General features: G+C 57.6%; 1 protein-coding gene across 3 annotated transcripts; it reads left to right on the forward strand.

Annotated features, from left to right (window-relative positions):
* Positions 1–4,205: 4,205 nt before the first annotated feature.
* Positions 4,206–15,312, forward strand: Capn10 (calpain 10). 3 transcript variants are annotated; one of them, XM_021247310.2, is made up of 12 exons: positions 4,206–4,643; positions 7,638–7,769; positions 8,887–9,083; positions 9,691–9,911; positions 11,489–11,630; positions 12,115–12,281; positions 12,427–12,689; positions 13,322–13,524; positions 13,611–13,875; positions 14,314–14,513; positions 14,690–14,812; positions 14,925–15,312. In XM_021247310.2, the coding sequence occupies exons 1-12, from the start codon at positions 4,503–4,505 to the stop codon at positions 14,935–14,937; spliced, it is 2,067 nt and encodes a 688-aa protein (XP_021102969.2). In that variant the 5' UTR covers positions 4,206–4,502; the 3' UTR covers positions 14,938–15,312. The 3 variants fall into 3 exon arrangements, 2 of the variants coding, with proteins under 2 accessions (XP_021102969.2, XP_004868496.2); XR_015451162.1 differs by having other exon boundaries at positions 4,207–4,643; positions 14,125–14,513; positions 14,690–14,735; XM_004868439.3 differs by having other exon boundaries at positions 4,208–4,643; positions 14,690–14,735.
* Positions 15,313–15,433: the final 121 nt, after the last annotated feature.

Consider the following 15,433-nt stretch of genomic DNA (forward strand, 5'->3'; position numbering starts at 1 on the left):
GCCAAAGCAGTTTCCCAACCTCTTCCACTTGACTCATGCTATTCCATATGGCGTCTGTCTCAGGAATCACCACACTTGAGTTTTGCCACATCTTGGCACCCTGCAACACAGGGTGCCTGTGTCCCAAACCCGTTTGCTAACAGCCCCTGCCCCACATTCTGTGAGGCAGCACCCCTCTCCTAGGGCTGGCTTCTGCATTCGAGAGGCTGAGCTATGCCCTGGCCACAGCAGTGTGGAGACACCCGAGTCTGGAGCCACGTCTGTTTCTGACTGATGGTATAAGTCTGCTTGGGCGGGCGCAGGTGGAGTGGCTTCTCTTCCAGGTGGCCACTTGGAGACCTGTGCTGATGCAGGAAACACCTCAAGTGAGCCCCGTGTGGAGGGAGGGGCTCACACTGGCAGGACCAGCCCTGGAGGCCACATGCCACCCCTGTCCCAGAGCCCCACCCGCCCCACCCAGGGACATGGAAGTGGGGTACCCGGAAGATACCTCCAAAGCCCACCAGGAGAGCTGAGGCCCAAAAGTGGGGACGTGTGTGCCTTTCAGAACAGGGACCAGCCAGATAGCAGGGAGGAATGAGGTGTTCATGGAGCCGGGGTGATGTTCACAAAGCGGACTGGGCCTCAGTGGCAGAGACAGCTTGGAACCAAAGCTGGGGCCGTGCATGTGGGGCCCCCCATGGCCTGCAGCTGCCCTGGTCCTTGGGTCCAGAGAGTGTCCTGAGTCCTTCAGCCACGCCCGTGCAGCTCACACTCCTCTGGAGTGCTTCTCACCCTCCCTCCTCTCCTGGGACCTCCTGGTGGCTCCATCCTCAGACCACAGGCTTTGTACAAAACCGGGGTGGGCACATTCCAACGCAAAGAGTAGACACAACTGAGAATCACCCACTCGGGTCTGTACCGTGTGAAGGACAAGGCCCTCAGCAAACCAAACAGCTCTCAAGGGCACTTTTAAAGCCTAACTGGAAGAGGACAGTAGCACAGATATCTCAGACATGAGTGGGCAGGAGGCGCTGGAAATAAACTCTTAAGATAGGAATAGGCCCTTGTGAAACAAGAACAGATAGTCGTAAAAAAGAAACCAGCCAGAGACCTTGGAAAAAAATTTAAAAGGCAATTATTTTTAAAATGTACACAGTAGAATGGTTACAATGACAAGGGTGGTTGTGGGCTGCAATATCAAGATGAAGAATGCTCCAAAACATGAACAAAGCTTTCGTAAAAAGGAAAAGTTAAGGGCTGGGGATTTAGCTCAGTGATGCCACCGCCTGCCTCGAAAGTGCAAGGTCCCAAGTTTAATCTCCAGTACCAAAAAAAAGGAAAAGTTAAGCAGCAAAACTGACGTGAGATGTGGGGGTCACAGAGAGACTGATAAAGCTACATGAAGTCAGACTCTGCATGGAACATGGCAGCCCACCAAACAAGGGCTGTGCTCCGGGGCTGGTGCATGTTCCCTTCCCTTCCTTGAGAGGACCTCGGCTCTCCCCTCCCTAAGGGTGGGTTTGCCGCTTGCTTCCCTCTCCTCACTCATCTAAATGCAATTTGCATGCAGGACACGTTTTGTCTCTATATCCCCGTAAGATTACAATGGGCAGCACAGAGAAATACCCACTTACTGCCCACTGAGCAAATGGAGATGTGGGAGTTCAGATGAGGAACCCCTGGGTGGAGGAGTCAGGGAACACCCCTTGAAAAAGGCAGCCCTGCAGGCAGAACAAGCAGGGTTCATATTCCACAGGAAGTGGTCAATGTGTTTCAGACACACTCCTTTGCTGGGAGTGGAGATGCCATGCAAACTGGTACAGGCTGAGGGACCCTCATTTTGCAACCCTTAAACAACACTGCGCCATGGCGGCGGTGCTCTTCCTTACACGAAGGCATAACATTTAGACTTCAAATAACTGCCTCGGCCCTGGAGCTCACCATTGTGAGAGCTGGTATCAAGAACCAGATGCTTCTGTATCCCTTATCCCACCACCTAGGCTGCTTCCCAACCACTCCTGGTACCTCAGGAACCAGGGCCCCATTCTGTGCAGTGCTGGAGGTGAGCCCTGGAGGGCAATGGGAATACCCTTCAAATTGACTGAGGAAGCATTTCTGCAGGCTGGGGTAGCAGATAGGCTCATAGGGGATGTAGGGTACTAGTGAGGGCAGGTCAACTAGAGATGCCCCAACACCTTCTTTGGCTGAAGTACAAGAAGTGCTGGTCCCTCACCATAATGGTTTAGCTCTAAAATATCCCCCCAAAGTCTCATGTGTTTGAATCATGTAGGCACTACATTCACCAATGAATCTATCCATCGATGAGTTCACAGCTGAATGTGCTGTTAGATGGCATCTGGCTGGAAGTGGGTCCCTGGCTCCTCCCTTTGCTGCTTCCTGGCTGCCATGACGTGACCATCTTTCCTCTGCCAGGTCCTTCCACCATGCCATTTCTGCCTCAGAGCCAGCTAAACATGGACTGAATCCTCCCAAAACTGTGGGCCAAACAGACCTCTCCTACTTTAGACTGTGTCAGGTACTTTTTCCCAGTGATGGAAAAGTGACTAATACACTTACGCATCCTGCAGGCCTGAGCTGCTGCCTACCCAATACCTGCCAAACAGCTGTCTTCCTGAGGATTTAGCTCTGAGCATAGGCCCAGTCGTGGCCATGGACATGGCCACAGGAAGCTGTTACTCTCCTGAGCTTGTTGGTATGGGCGAGTGGCACATCAAATGCCTCTGATGAGTCTGGATCCTGGGCTAGCACCACCTCTGCTAATCCACCGTACATGTTCCCTGTTGTGAAAACTACCTAGCACTCAGGACAGGGAACAAATGTGTATTACTCATCAGGACCTTCAGATAAAGCAGAGTTCAGGCCCTTACAGATTCCTCTGTTATGGTGTAGCTGCCAGCCGGCCAAGGAGTCAGAATTATTTTCTGGAGTGCTCAGCACAAAACAGGTGCTGAGAAAAAAGAAAGAGGTGTTGGACTGTGCACTCATTTCCTCTCTAGAGCCTCAGCAAGATGAGTATCCTGGTGCCCGAACTAGGGGACTGAGGCCTAGTGGGATCAAGGTAGCACAGCATGATGCCACCTGGACCAACTGTTACTAACGCAGGCCTTGGCCAACAGCGCACTGGGAGAGGATGCAGTTGTCACAGAACGTGGGACTCCCAAGCAGGCAGAAGGTTAAGGGGAGGGGCTCCTGGCCAGGTCCAGTTTCTCTTTCAGAAGGACAAACTTTCCTACCTAAACGACGAAAAACGGCTTCGCTCTGAGCACTCTTCGTAACTCAAGGCAGAGTAAAAGTGGCCCGAGGAGAAAAATCTAAGCAGCCTTAACGGATGGGAAACAGCTGTCACTAGAAGGGTGGGGCCCTTTCCCTCCCCCATCAATGAAGCAGGCTTGGAAGGGGAGCCAGACAACAAGCCTCGGGCTGGCCGGTCTCCTTTACAAGAAGGTGTAAGCACTGGTTCCCGCAGCAAGGGTGAATCCTCGAGCGGGTCCTGGTGTCGTCGTCACCTCTCCGTAGCCATGAGTGTCCAGGAGCTGTAACTCCAAGTCCAGGGGTCACTATACCGCCACCAGGACCAGACGCATGCTCCGGCTTAACCCTGCCCTCGCTTAGGATGCAGAGCGGCCGACCCAAAACTGCCTGGGGAGAAACGCCTAGGCCGACAGGGCCCAAACCAGCGTCGCCGCTCCCTCAGGTGCCTCCCCCGAGGCCGGCTCCTTCCCGAATCTTGCATCACGTAACAACAACAGTGGCGGGCACTGGTCCTAGGTCCCTAACGCAGGGAAAGAAATGCATTCTGGGAGGAGAGATGCACTCTGGGAGCGGCGCTGCGTAATGGGATATGTAGTCGATGGTACGAGTCACCCTTTCAGGTCTCTGCAGTTACAAAAACTCGACTTGAACTCTCGAGGACAAAATGTCTGCCAGTCCTCTAGGCCTGAGCCTCGGCCAGGACAGCGGCTGGTCCTGCCGGCCCCACAAGGAGAAATACAGTACAACGCGGGGGGGGGGGGGGCGAGCGAGAGAGAGCGAGAGAGCGAGAGAGAGAGAGAAAGGGAGGGAGGAGAGAGAGGAGAGAGAGAGGAGAGAGAGAGGAGAGAGAGGAGAGAGAGGAGAGAGAGGAGAGAGGAGAGAGAGGAGAGAGAGAGAGAGAGAGGAGAGAGAGGAGAGAGAGGAGAGAGAGGAGAGAGAGGAGAGAGAGGAGAGAGAGAAAAAATCCTGCAGCATCGCGGGAGCTGAGCGGGGAGTCCCGCCCCCAGGCCCGGAAGGTGATCGCGCTAGGCCGACGGTCCCCTGCTATTGGGCCGCCGTGTCATGTGACACGAGCACCGGCCTAGTTTGCTGTAGTCTGGTTATCTTGGGCAACGGAGCGGGAGGGTGCATGGCTAGTCTCGCAAGTCCCTTCGGCTAGTCGGCGGGGATAGCGGCTGCGGCCTCGCCCTCCCTCCCGGGCTGCGACTGAGTCCACAGGCTGCAGATGGGAGACCAGGGCCCCGAAGATGCGGGCGGGCCGGGTCCAGAAGCCGGCGCGGGAGCTCTTCCGGGACGCCACCTTCCCGGCTTCGGAGTCCTCGCTCTTTTTCAATTTGTCCACGCCACTGGCCCAGTTTCGGGAGGAGATCACATGGAGGCGGCCCCAGGTGGGGCCAGGCGCGGGTCTCCTCGGCGGGGCCGGGTGGGCAGGCAGGCACTTGGAACTCGGGGCCTGCAGCCGAGCCCTCAGGCGGCTTCCCGCTGCTCAGGGACCCCGCCCCCTGGCTGCTCAAGTCGAGCTGCCAACCCTAAGGCTGCAGATGAGACGTGCTCTGTTTCAGAAGGTATTCGTCTCTCGGATGTGTGCAGCTGAAGAATTTGTCCCGGGATATTTGTAGTAAAACATTCTAAGACCAAAGTAAGAATGTTAATTAATAGGAAATTGTTCTGTTATGCAGTGGAGGGGTATAATTGAAGACATTACTGAGATGAACCTGCCACATCAGTTTGGCCGTGTGTAAGTCCAGCATAACAGGCAGGACTAACTCTTCTCATGGTCTTTCATTTTGCTTTATATTTGTCCCAGTGGAACTCAACGTTTGGGGTATGCACAAGAGATGACAGAACAGGAATTGGGATCGTTACGGTTAGCCAGACCATGGTGAAAAGTGGAGGAGTGGCTGACTGCCCTTGTACATGGCCAGGGAACTGAGTAGGCTGACCTACATGTTGCAAAATAGGCAAAAAAGTTGAGGTCACCAGCAATTTCCAGATCAAGTGAATAATTTGTCTCAGATGTATTCAACTGAAGAATTGTTTGATCTTGAGGCTCAAGGCACTTTGAGAGAGGTGAAGTATCTTAACAGATACAAACCAGCCACACTTAACTGCTTCTCTGTGAAGAGCGTCTATCCCTGGCTTCTAGTCTGCATGCTTCTTCTGGCCACAAGTGGCTCTGCTCCATTGTTCTGTTCCTTGTGTGTCATCCTCACTGGCAGGAAGGTTCCCCGATGCTCTTCCAGAAGGCTAGGCTGAGCCCACAAAGCAAAGCTGTGGTAGAAGTTCAGTAGTGGACCTTGTGCACCTGCATTTATTGTAAACACTTACATGACCGAGAGATGCCCTGGACTATTGCTTCCCTGATATTTTTAGAAGTCGTTTATTTGCTGTCCAGAGAACAACCTTACCCTGGGCGTGTTGTATGCAGTCCTGGATTGCCACTTACCCTTAAACAGCCAGAGGTGCTTGGCGCTTGCAACTGGGGTGGCTTTGGCAAACAGCCTGGTTTCCTTGGACAACGCTGCAGGACCTGGAAGGAGACGGGCTAGAGCATGAAAAGCCCTGTGGGCCATGCCATTGGAATTTGGGTTTTATTTTATTTGAAAATGAGTTTTAGGTGCAATAAGAGGCCAGTAGAGGATTTTTGGTAGAAGGCTGATTCTACTGGAATTATGTTTGAAGAAGCTCTCTTGTTGGGGACCCAAGCAGAGGATGACAGTGATGGCATTAAATATTTAGAGTTCTTTGCTATTATTCAGTGAATGTCCTTTAATATTGTAAACCTGTGGGTGCATCACCTCATAATAACAGCAAACAAGAAAGAGAACAGTGGGAAAGGAAGAAGCTCTCTTGCTCCTGGGTGGAAATAATTGGGGCGAGCCTGCAGGCCGCCCTTGTGCTGGTCCTGGAGAGGGATGATGGGCTCGGGTACAGAACCGCTGTCCGATAGGGCTTTGGAGGTGGTCGGGGAATACTCTGGCAGGGCATTGACAGGCCTTAGTGCTGACTGAAGCAGAGGTGAGGCTAGAGGTGGAATCAAGAGTGACTTCTCTGTTTCTTACCTGAGTGCCCGCGTGTGCTGCGGTCCCAGGTCAGAGCCCCGTGCTTTGAGTTGAGTTTGCCCCCAACACCCCAAGTTCAGGTGGAGCTATTGGACAGTCAGGAAGAGCCGCACTGGAGGCCTTTCTCTGGGCATTGGAGTCTGGCAGAGCCTAGGAGAGCATCTCAGGGAGGGGGGGGGGGTAGAGGAGGGGCTGGGGCTGATCATGGAGGAGCACTGAGGTGTCGTGGAGCAAGCAGGCTCCCTGACAGGCATGTTTGAGAAGCCGCTGGTTGTGTGTGTGTGTGTGTGTGTGTGTGTGTATATGTGAGATGCAGATATGCAACCCAGGGCCACATACATGCATGCCAGGCAAGTCCTTAACTGCTAGACCACATTCCCAGCCCTTTGTAAAGTGTTTTATTTTGACGCAGTCTCACTGAGTTGCCCAGGCTGAGGTGGAACATGCAGTCTTCCTGCCTCAGCCTTCCTGGGATTACAGGCGTGCAGCACTGCGCTTGGCTCCTACTGGGTTTTACATGGAGGGGACATTGATAGAGGCAGCTTGGGGCATGATGCACTCAGAAGCTAGAGGGCTTTGTGGGGAGTGAAGGGAGGCAGGGAATGGGGGCAGCAGCTCCTCTGAGAAGGTTGTCAGTAAAGGGCGGCATGCAAGGGGACGTACTGCCCCTGGGTGACATCTGCAGGAGATGGGAGAGCCACTCTCTTGCCTTTATGCTGGAGATCTATCCAAGGGGATGCCCAAGCCCGGGGAGCAATGTGAGGAGCCCAGCTTCAGGGCTGGGAGAAGGGTCTGGTCCAGGGGTTCATGTGCAGCAGGAGGTGAGGCTGGCAGCCCAGAGGGGCATGGATGTTCTCAGGGGAGAGAGAAAGGGCAAAGGGAAGAAAGTCGGCGGGGGGGGGGCATGGGAAACTGACCTTTATAGACAGACGGTAAGATTTCCGTTGGTGTCCACAGGATGCATTTGAGATTTGCCATCATGTATGTGTAACATGAGGCTGTTTTCTAAGCCAACATGCAGCTGTTCAAGAGGAGGACATGTTAGGATTTGTGCAGAGCTAGAGGTTCTGCCACTAAGGGAGGTGGACAGAGATGGGCACCCCTGCCTCTCAGCAGGATGGGGATCTGAAGCCGGGTGGCGCTGAAAGATGCCAGCCTTGGGAAGCCTGCTTCTTTGCCTCCGCTTTTGAGCCAGGAAGCTCAGGTGATCAGAAAGCTCCTCCCAACCGATGACCTGGATCCTGGGTCCTTAGCTTGCAGGTTAGCCATCAGGCATGGTCTAACTCTGGACAGTTTTCTGAATGATTTTCTTTATTGCAGGAAATTTGTACCACGCCCCAGCTGTTTCCAGATAACCCATGGGAGGGACAAGTGAAGCAAGGGCTGCTGGGTGACTGCTGGTTCCTGTGTGCCTGTGCCGCCCTGCAGAAGAGTCGGCACCTCCTGGACCAGGTATGGAGCGTCCCTCGCCTGGGATCTGGGGTGCGGGGCGCTCTTCCTCCTCCCTGGGGAGCATGGGAAGCACTCCCGAAAGCAGAGCCCTGCTGCTGCTGCAGGCTGGTGACTGCATGGGGATGCTGCTGTAGCTGCCCAGCATGGTCAGTGGGAGGCCTGAGGGCCCGAGGACACACTGAGACCTCACTGAGTCCCTGCCTTTCTGTCTTCTAAACCCTGCCTTCTCTAGAAGGCAGAGCCATGCCTGTGGGATAAGCAGGCAGCATGGCCAAGGTGTCCCTGTTGCTAGTTTGGCATGTTTCCTTAGGTAGTTTTGGGGGGTTTGCAAGTTTTAAATAGAAGCAGGTGGAAGGTAGTTGGAACTGCTGGTGCAGGCAGTTACCGCAGAGAGACTCCTCTACGGCTTCTCTTTCCAGCAGTCGCTGTGGTAGGAGTGGCCTGTTGCAAGGTGGCCCTTGCAGGGCTGCTCTTGTCCACCAGGCAGTCCGTCGCTGCCTCTCTGCACAGCCTTGCAGCTCTGACCCTTTTTGCAAATGAGGGTGCTGACACCCTGGTCATCATGTTCCCAGCTCTCGAGTGGTAGAGCCAGCACCACCCCAAGTAATCCACTGCTGGGTCAGGAAGAAACCCAAAGGAATCCAGAGTGGACACCTGGGGTCAGCAGCTGGCCAGTGTGGGCAGCAGGCGAGGCTGATAGGCCATGGGATCTGCTGTTTATAGCCAGCTATGTGGAGGATTGGGTCACTGGTGCCTGCCAAAGTCTCTGTGCTTTTGGTTTTTGTTTTGGGTAAAAAAAAAAAAAGCTTTGGGGCTGGACCAGGGATTTCGCTCAGTGGTTCCAGCGCTGGGCTCTCCAGCACAAGGGCCCGAGTTCGATCCCTGGTACCAAAAAAAAAGCTTTGGGAACCAAAGTGTGGTCCTCAAATATTAAAATGAAACGTCTGTGAACTTTGGATCCAGCGATTGCGTTTGCTTTGACATAGGCATCTAGAGTCCTTTGCACTCAGCAAGGCCTGGGGCGCGCTTCCATTGTGGTCGAACTGTAGTTAGGACACGGAGGAAGCCCGGATGACACTTGTCTCGTGCTCTCTGTGCCTCTCCCTGTGCACCATAGGTCTTCCCTCCAGGACAGCCAAGTTGGTCCGACCAGACGTACCGTGGCCTCTTCATCTGTCGGATCTGGCAGTTCGGACGCTGGGAGGAAGTGACCATAGATGACCGTCTGCCTTGTCTTGCAGGGAGACTCTGCTTCTCCCGGTGCCAGAGAGAGGATGTGTTCTGGCTTCCCTTACTGGAAAAGGTCTATGCCAAGTACGTGTGCTGCATAGAGGTGACAGGGCCACGCTGGGCAGCTTCTTCGCCTAGGGCTGCTCCCACCCAGCCCCAGCTCCAGCTTCATCTGCTCCGTCCTCGAGGTCAGGCAGCCAGCCCTGAGGTCCCAGACACTCTCCCTGCCCCTTCCCTCCCTCATTCCACAGTCCAGCCTCGAAGCATCACCTCTGCCAGAGGGGACATGCATGTCCTCCCTTTGCTTTTTCCGACCACCAGAAAGACAGTTCTGTGTCTGTGTCTTTAAATCTTCGGGACAAGTGGCCTGTGCCCAGTTGGGAGGAATGAGCCACCTGGACATGCAGCGCTTGCTTGTCCCAAGCCTGCGTGAGGCCACTTTCCTCCTAGGCTGCCTTTCACTCTTGCTGGAGGCTCTGCACCAATAGGCAGGCACGCGAGCGTGGGGCATGAGGGTGAGGGGCTGCACACTCTTGCCCTGCACTGGGCCCATACTGGAGACAGGCAGGCGTCTGAACATGGGCAGAGGACAGCAGGACCACAGCGGATGGTCAGGCACAGGGGCCTTGAGGGCCTGGGAGCTGAGCGGGTATAGGGGAGGCTCACTGTGGCTGTGTTTGTGGCACCCTAGGGTCCACGGGTCCTACGAACACCTGTGGGCAGGGCAGGTGGCCGATGCCCTGGTGGACCTAACTGGTGGCCTGGCAGAGAGGTGGAACCTGAAGGGCCCAGCTGGAAGCAGCAGGCAGCAGGATAGGCCCACGGGTGGGCAGGAGCACAGGACCTGTTGGCAGATGCTGCGCCTGAAGGACCGGTGTCTGATCAGCTGCTCGGTGCTCAGCCCCAGAGCAGGTAAGGCCTGGACAGCCCCGCCTTGAACGCCACTCACTTAGGACAGAATTGCTTCGTGGCTCTGTCAGGACCGAGGAGGAGGAGGAAGTCTGTCCTGGGGTGGTGTGCTAGGGCTGTGCCTTTGCCTCCCTGTCCCTCACCAGGGGACGCTGACCCCACCCCCTTCCTTGCATACAGGGAGGTGAGATATGCATTGTGGTCGCTGTCACACACAGGCAGCTTAGTGAGCAGGTGGCAGGCACCAAGTCCAAGTCTGTCGTGTTCACCCTCCCACCCTGGCTGCTGACTTGGCAGAATCCAAGCCTATTTTTCATTTTAGTATCGTTCATTTTAAAAAGTTTGTTTGCCAAAAAAGAAAGGAAAAAAAGTCACCCACTTTGACTGTTTAGCGCATGTTCTCGGCTTTTTCCTAAGAGTATGTACATTTTCCGGTGTTTGTATGACCCGTTTCCTATGCTGTTACGTAAGCCTTGTTAATGTCTCATTTTGTTAGTTATCTGCTTGAGTTTTCCCAATCCTTCCTGTAATGTTGGGTAAAGTCTTTTCATAATTCTAAATAACACTGCACTGAGCATTTTTATATTTTATAGACATTTAGGATTGTTCTCATAATATTTTAGTTAAAAATATAAACATCAGGGGCCAGGAATTTAGCTCAGTGGTTTCGTCACCTGCTGCGCAAGCGCAAGGACCCATGTTCGATCCCCAGTACCAAAAAAAAAAAAATATATATATATATATATATATATGAACATCAAAATAAACTGAAACATTGTCCTTCACACTGCCCTGGTCAGTGTATCAAGGGCTGGCAGAGAATCTGAGACAGAAGGGGAGACTCCGTGTTGCTAGCCACTGACCCCTGGCTCACACCATGCGGCACATAGGGCCCCCTGCAACCCTCCTGAGGGGTGTAGGAACTTGCCATTGAGCACCAGCTCCCCAGAACTGTTGGTCTAGGGTCACTCCCAGAGTGTTCCAGGGCTAATTCCTGACCCTTCCCACCCCACCCCCCCCGCCCGCAAGTGGCTGGCTAAGGATGTGGGGGACCCCTAGCGTGGCTTCTAAGCAAAGCATCGACATCACTTCCGGCTTCCTGCCCCTCTGGGCCAACTCCCTTCCAGGCCGGCGCTCCTGGTGCCTGCTGGCTGGTGTCCACCCATCCCAAGGTCTCTGGCCAGGCGGTGCTGTCTCCTGGGCCCCAGTCCCCTGTTCCACCCAGCTCTGCTTGATGGTCTCTCAGCTCTTGACAGTTGCAGGCGCCTGAGTGACGGCAGTTGCAGGCTCCTGAGTGGCAGCAGTGGCCTGCACCCATCCTACACTAACATGGTGACAGTTGAGGCCTGAGAGGGAAGTGACCAGCACAGTGCCAGGCCCCAGGGGCAGGAGCCAGGCCCCGGGCTCTGGCCCTTCAGTGTGGTGAGCAGACCAGCCCAGGACGCAAGCTGACCGGCCTGCGCTTGGGAACGGGACTGCGCTGCCCTGCTCTGGGGACCCGAGGCCTCCTGAGGCCCTGGGCAGGAAACAGAAACCTCCGTCTTGCTCAGCCTGTGCCACGTGCTGCTGTCCTCGCACAGGTGCCAGGGTGATGGGGGAGTTCCACGCCTTCATCGTCTCTGACCTGCAGGAGCTGCAGAGCCGGGCTGGCCAGGGCATCCTCCTGCTTCGGATTCTGAACCCCTGGGGGCGGCAGTGCTGGCAGGGACTCTGGAGAGAGGGGTGAGGACCCAAAGGGCAGGGGAGGAGGGAGGGGCCGTTGGGACCCTGTGAGAGCCTGGGCCTCTGTGCCAACCTGCCTGTGCTCGGCCACTTCCGGATGCCAGGCAGTGCTTGGTCATCCCAGCTCTGCTCCTGCCTGGGCCTTGGGCAGTCCTCGGGGGACTCCGTAGGATGGTGTGTGCCCTACAGGGTCTTTGGGTGAGTGTGGGCCTGGGGGTGCCGTGGCTGGAACCAGGATCCCTTTGAGGCCTGAGAGCTCTGAGGTCTTGGACTCCACAGCCCCGCTGAGCCCCAGCTCCTCAACATGGAGATGAGACGGCAGCTCCACACAAGATGGTGTGGCAGCTCTGGAGGACAGCTTCGGAGGCACGAAGCTCCTGGGGAGAGGGAAGGAGAGGGGCAGCAGGGGCTGCTGGGCATGCGGCTCTCCGGTGCCCGCTTTCAGGAGAGGCTTCAGGCGAAATGAAGTTCCTTCACTTTGAAGGGGTGAAGGCTGGAGCCAGCTGGAGCCCACCGACGAGGCCAGGCTCCTGTCCCAGCTGCAGGACGGGGAGTTCTGGGTGGAGGAGGGGGAGTTCCTCAGGGAGTTTGACGAGGTCACCATCAGCTACCCAGTCACGGAGGCCGGCCACCTGCAGAGCCTCTACACAGGTAGGCGCCTGGTGTGGACTATGCCTCTAGTCGGGGGCCGCTCAGGCTGCCAAGCCCCCAGCTCCTGCCGGGGCAGCTGGGCCTGGGGAGGGACGGACTCCCAGAGGCGGCTGTCCCCGAGCTCATGCATGTGCCCTTCCTCCAGAGAGGACACTGTGCCACGCACGGGCACTGCCTGGTGCCTGGGTCAAGGGGCAGTCGGCGGGAGGCTGCCGGAACAACAGCTGCTTTCCCTCCAACCCCAAGTTCTGGCTGCACCTGTCGGAACCCAGCGAGGTGTGTGTGGCCGTCCTGCAGAGGCCACAGAGGCGCACAGAGGCCCGGGCCCGGCCGCTACTGGGCCACGGTGCTGCCCCGGCCAGCCTCTCTGGCAAGGACTACCAGGCTGTGGGCCTGCACATCTGGAAGGTAGCTCCGCCCACTGAGCCCCAGAGTCTCAGCCCCTCCTCCTCGCTGCCGTCCTCTTGTGCCCCACAGAGCCCCCCCCGGATCCAAGGCCCTCACCCTCTAGCCTGGTGCCCAGAATGTTGCCTGGCAGCCCGAGGCCAGGGCCAGCAGGAGGGCCACCCACAGGCCCACTGGGGCTCCTCCCTGGACCGTCCAGGCCGAACCACCCTGGGGGAGGAGCCTGGGGACCTGTGACAGTCGCCCCGCCTCTCTCTCTCCCCATCCCCTGCTGCAGCAAGGACCAGGGCGCTGGTCTCCTGACAGTGTGCTGAGGGCTCCACCCTCAGCTCGTAAACTTGGCTGTTCCTGGAGGAACGGTGGAGGTGTCTGAGAGAAGCAGGGCTGAGTTCACAGCAGCTGGAGCTGCTCCGTGTGTCCTGACAGGCTGTGTTGGCTCACACCTTCTTGTCCTTGGTCCCTTTTGAGTCTTTCCTTCCTGCAGCAGGTGCTGCAGTGCTTTGTTGGGCCAACCCCGGGCTGCCTTGGCCCTGCACTCAGCTGTCCAGAGTTCCGGTTCTTGTAGACCTAGCGCCAGGGCCGTGGGAGGCAAGGCCCTGGGAAGGGAGCTCTGAGCCGCTGCCTGCCCTCGGCAGGTGGAGAAGCGGCGGGTCAGCCTGCCAAGGGTCCTGTCCGCGCCCCCGGTGGCAGGCACTGTGTGCCACGCCTACGACCGAGAAGTACACCTGCGCTGTGAGCTCTCCCCGGGCCGCTACCTGGCTGTCCCCAGCACCTTCCTGAAGGGTGTGTCTGCACAGTTCCTGCTGCGGGTCTTCTCCACTGGGAAGATGTCCCTCAGGTGAGGGGCCAGCGGGAGGCAGAGCAGGGACCTTGGTCCGAGGTGGGACGTGTTTGTGTCAGCACCCCCCTGTGCTTGTCCCCCAGCCGTGCTGAGAGACCAGCGGCCCAGGGCACTGACCCCAGGGCAGCCCTGCCTGCTGACCAGGTGGAGACCATGCAGCTGCGGGGCTGCTGGAAAGCTGGCTGGACTGCGGGGGGCAGCAGGAACTTCGCCTCCTACCCCTGCAACCCCTGCCTCCCCTTCTCCGTGCCTGAGGGTGCTGGTCCCCGCTGCGTCCGAATCACCCTGCAGCAGCACTGCCGGCTCGGTGACAGCCAGCTTCACCCCATCGGCTTCCACGTCTTCCAGGCAGGCTCCGCACCAGGCCAGGGGAGGCAGGGAGGGAGGGAGGGAGAGATGAGTTACAAGGCCGGTGAGTCCTGGGGTGATGAGGACAGTGACAAGGGCGTTGGGCTGGGACCTGGAGAGGAGGAGACAGGACTTGCTGTGGAGATGGGAGCGGGGCCGCTGCCCCCAGAACTGAGAGGAGGCGCGGGGTCATGCCCAGGCCACCTGGTCAGGGAGCCGCTGCCTGACCCCACGACCGCCTTCTGGCAGGGGCAGCTCAGCTTGTTGAGGAGCTGAGCCGGTGTCAGGGCTGCGGTTCCTCCTGAGACGTGGGAGGCTGGACGTCAGGACCACGAGACCCAGGCAGAGGGCGCCAGCCTGGGCGTGCAGGAAGAGCGGGCCATGCTGCCCAGCCCGCACAGCCCCCAGGCCTCCCCAGGCTGACCCGCGCTCCTGCAGGTCCGGGAGGGCGCTGAGAGCCAGGATGTGCAGTCCCTTCTGCTCCAGGAGCCGCTGCTGAGCTGTGTGCCGCATCGCTATGCCCAGGAGGTGAGCCGCCTCTGCCTGCTTGCCACCGGCACCTACAGGGTTGTGCCCTCCACCTACCTGCCGGATGCAGAGGGCGCCTTCACAGTGATCATCGCCACCAGCGTGGACAGGTACGGCCTGGGCAGGGGCGGCCAGCGGGGCAGGGCCTCAGTAGCCGCCCACTTACCCGGATCTGGGCGCCCGCCTATCCTGGCAGAGACCAGCCGTGGGCACGTGAGCCTTGGGGTCCTGGGCCAGTGGGGGTGGCCAGGGCAGGTCCCGGTGACCAGCACTCTCCTTTGCCCAGGCGCTCCATCCACAGCCAGGAGGTGCTGGGCCGCTTCCTCCAGGAGGTGCGTGTGCCGCCCTGCCCGCGTCTCCGCCTCTCCCACTCTCCTGCAGCCTTGGTGCATGTGGCCTGTGCCTGCGTGTGAGCTGTGCTCGCCTCCCCTCCGGGGCTGTGGGGCGGGGCTGCCACCTCCCAGCAGTGTTCGGGAAGGAGCACACACAGCTGAGGCTAGGCTCTCCTTCCCCTCCTGCAGGTCTCCATCATGACAGTGATGAAAGCCTAGAGGCAGCCTGTGTGCCACCCCGGGTGCTTGGGGCATCTGTCCTAGGTGCCCGGCCCTGCAGAGCGGCAGGGTCCCAGGCCGGTGAGGACCCTATCTGGAGAGGTCCGGCCTGGGGTCAGGCAGTTGCTGTAGGAGGGGCGGCCACTCCAGGCAGCATCTTTGTTCCCTGCCGGAGACCCTGGACAGAGACTCCAGGCCTGGTGCTCATGGGCTTCCCGAGTCTGCCCAAGGTGTCCTTCGTTGCCTGCAGAGAGAGGCCACAGCCAGACAGGAGCAGGTTGTGGCAGATGCTGCTGTAAACTATTTATTACTTGAAATCTTTCCAGGATGTGACCTTATAAATAGATAACAGGACCAATTTGTGCGTGGGTCTTTTCCCTGAACCCCGAGGCCGAATCTGCTCCCCAGCAGGTGTGGGAGGGAAGTAGGTGCTGAGATGGGGAGGTCCTGTGGGGCCTGTCAGACCTTGCAGGGGCCCA

Source organism: Heterocephalus glaber, unplaced genomic scaffold, assembly GCF_053883595.1.
Source record: "Heterocephalus glaber isolate CG9 unplaced genomic scaffold, H.glaber_assembly_v1.0 deba00001226, whole genome shotgun sequence".
Taxonomy (NCBI): Eukaryota; Metazoa; Chordata; class Mammalia; order Rodentia; family Bathyergidae; genus Heterocephalus; species Heterocephalus glaber.

Excerpts from the sequence above, each read along its gene's own strand:
- Capn10 (XM_021247310.2), top strand. The coding sequence starts at position 4,503 with ATGCGGGCGGGCCGGGTCCAGAAGCCGGCGCGGGAGCTCTTCCGGGAC. Across the intron at positions 11,631-12,114 it reads CAGGGACTCTGGAGAGAGGG|GGGTGAAGGCTGGAGCCAGC; the intron begins GTGAGGACCCAA and ends TTCACTTTGAAG. Across the intron at positions 13,876-14,313 it reads TCGGCTTCCACGTCTTCCAG|GTCCGGGAGGGCGCTGAGAG; the intron begins GCAGGCTCCGCA and ends GCGCTCCTGCAG.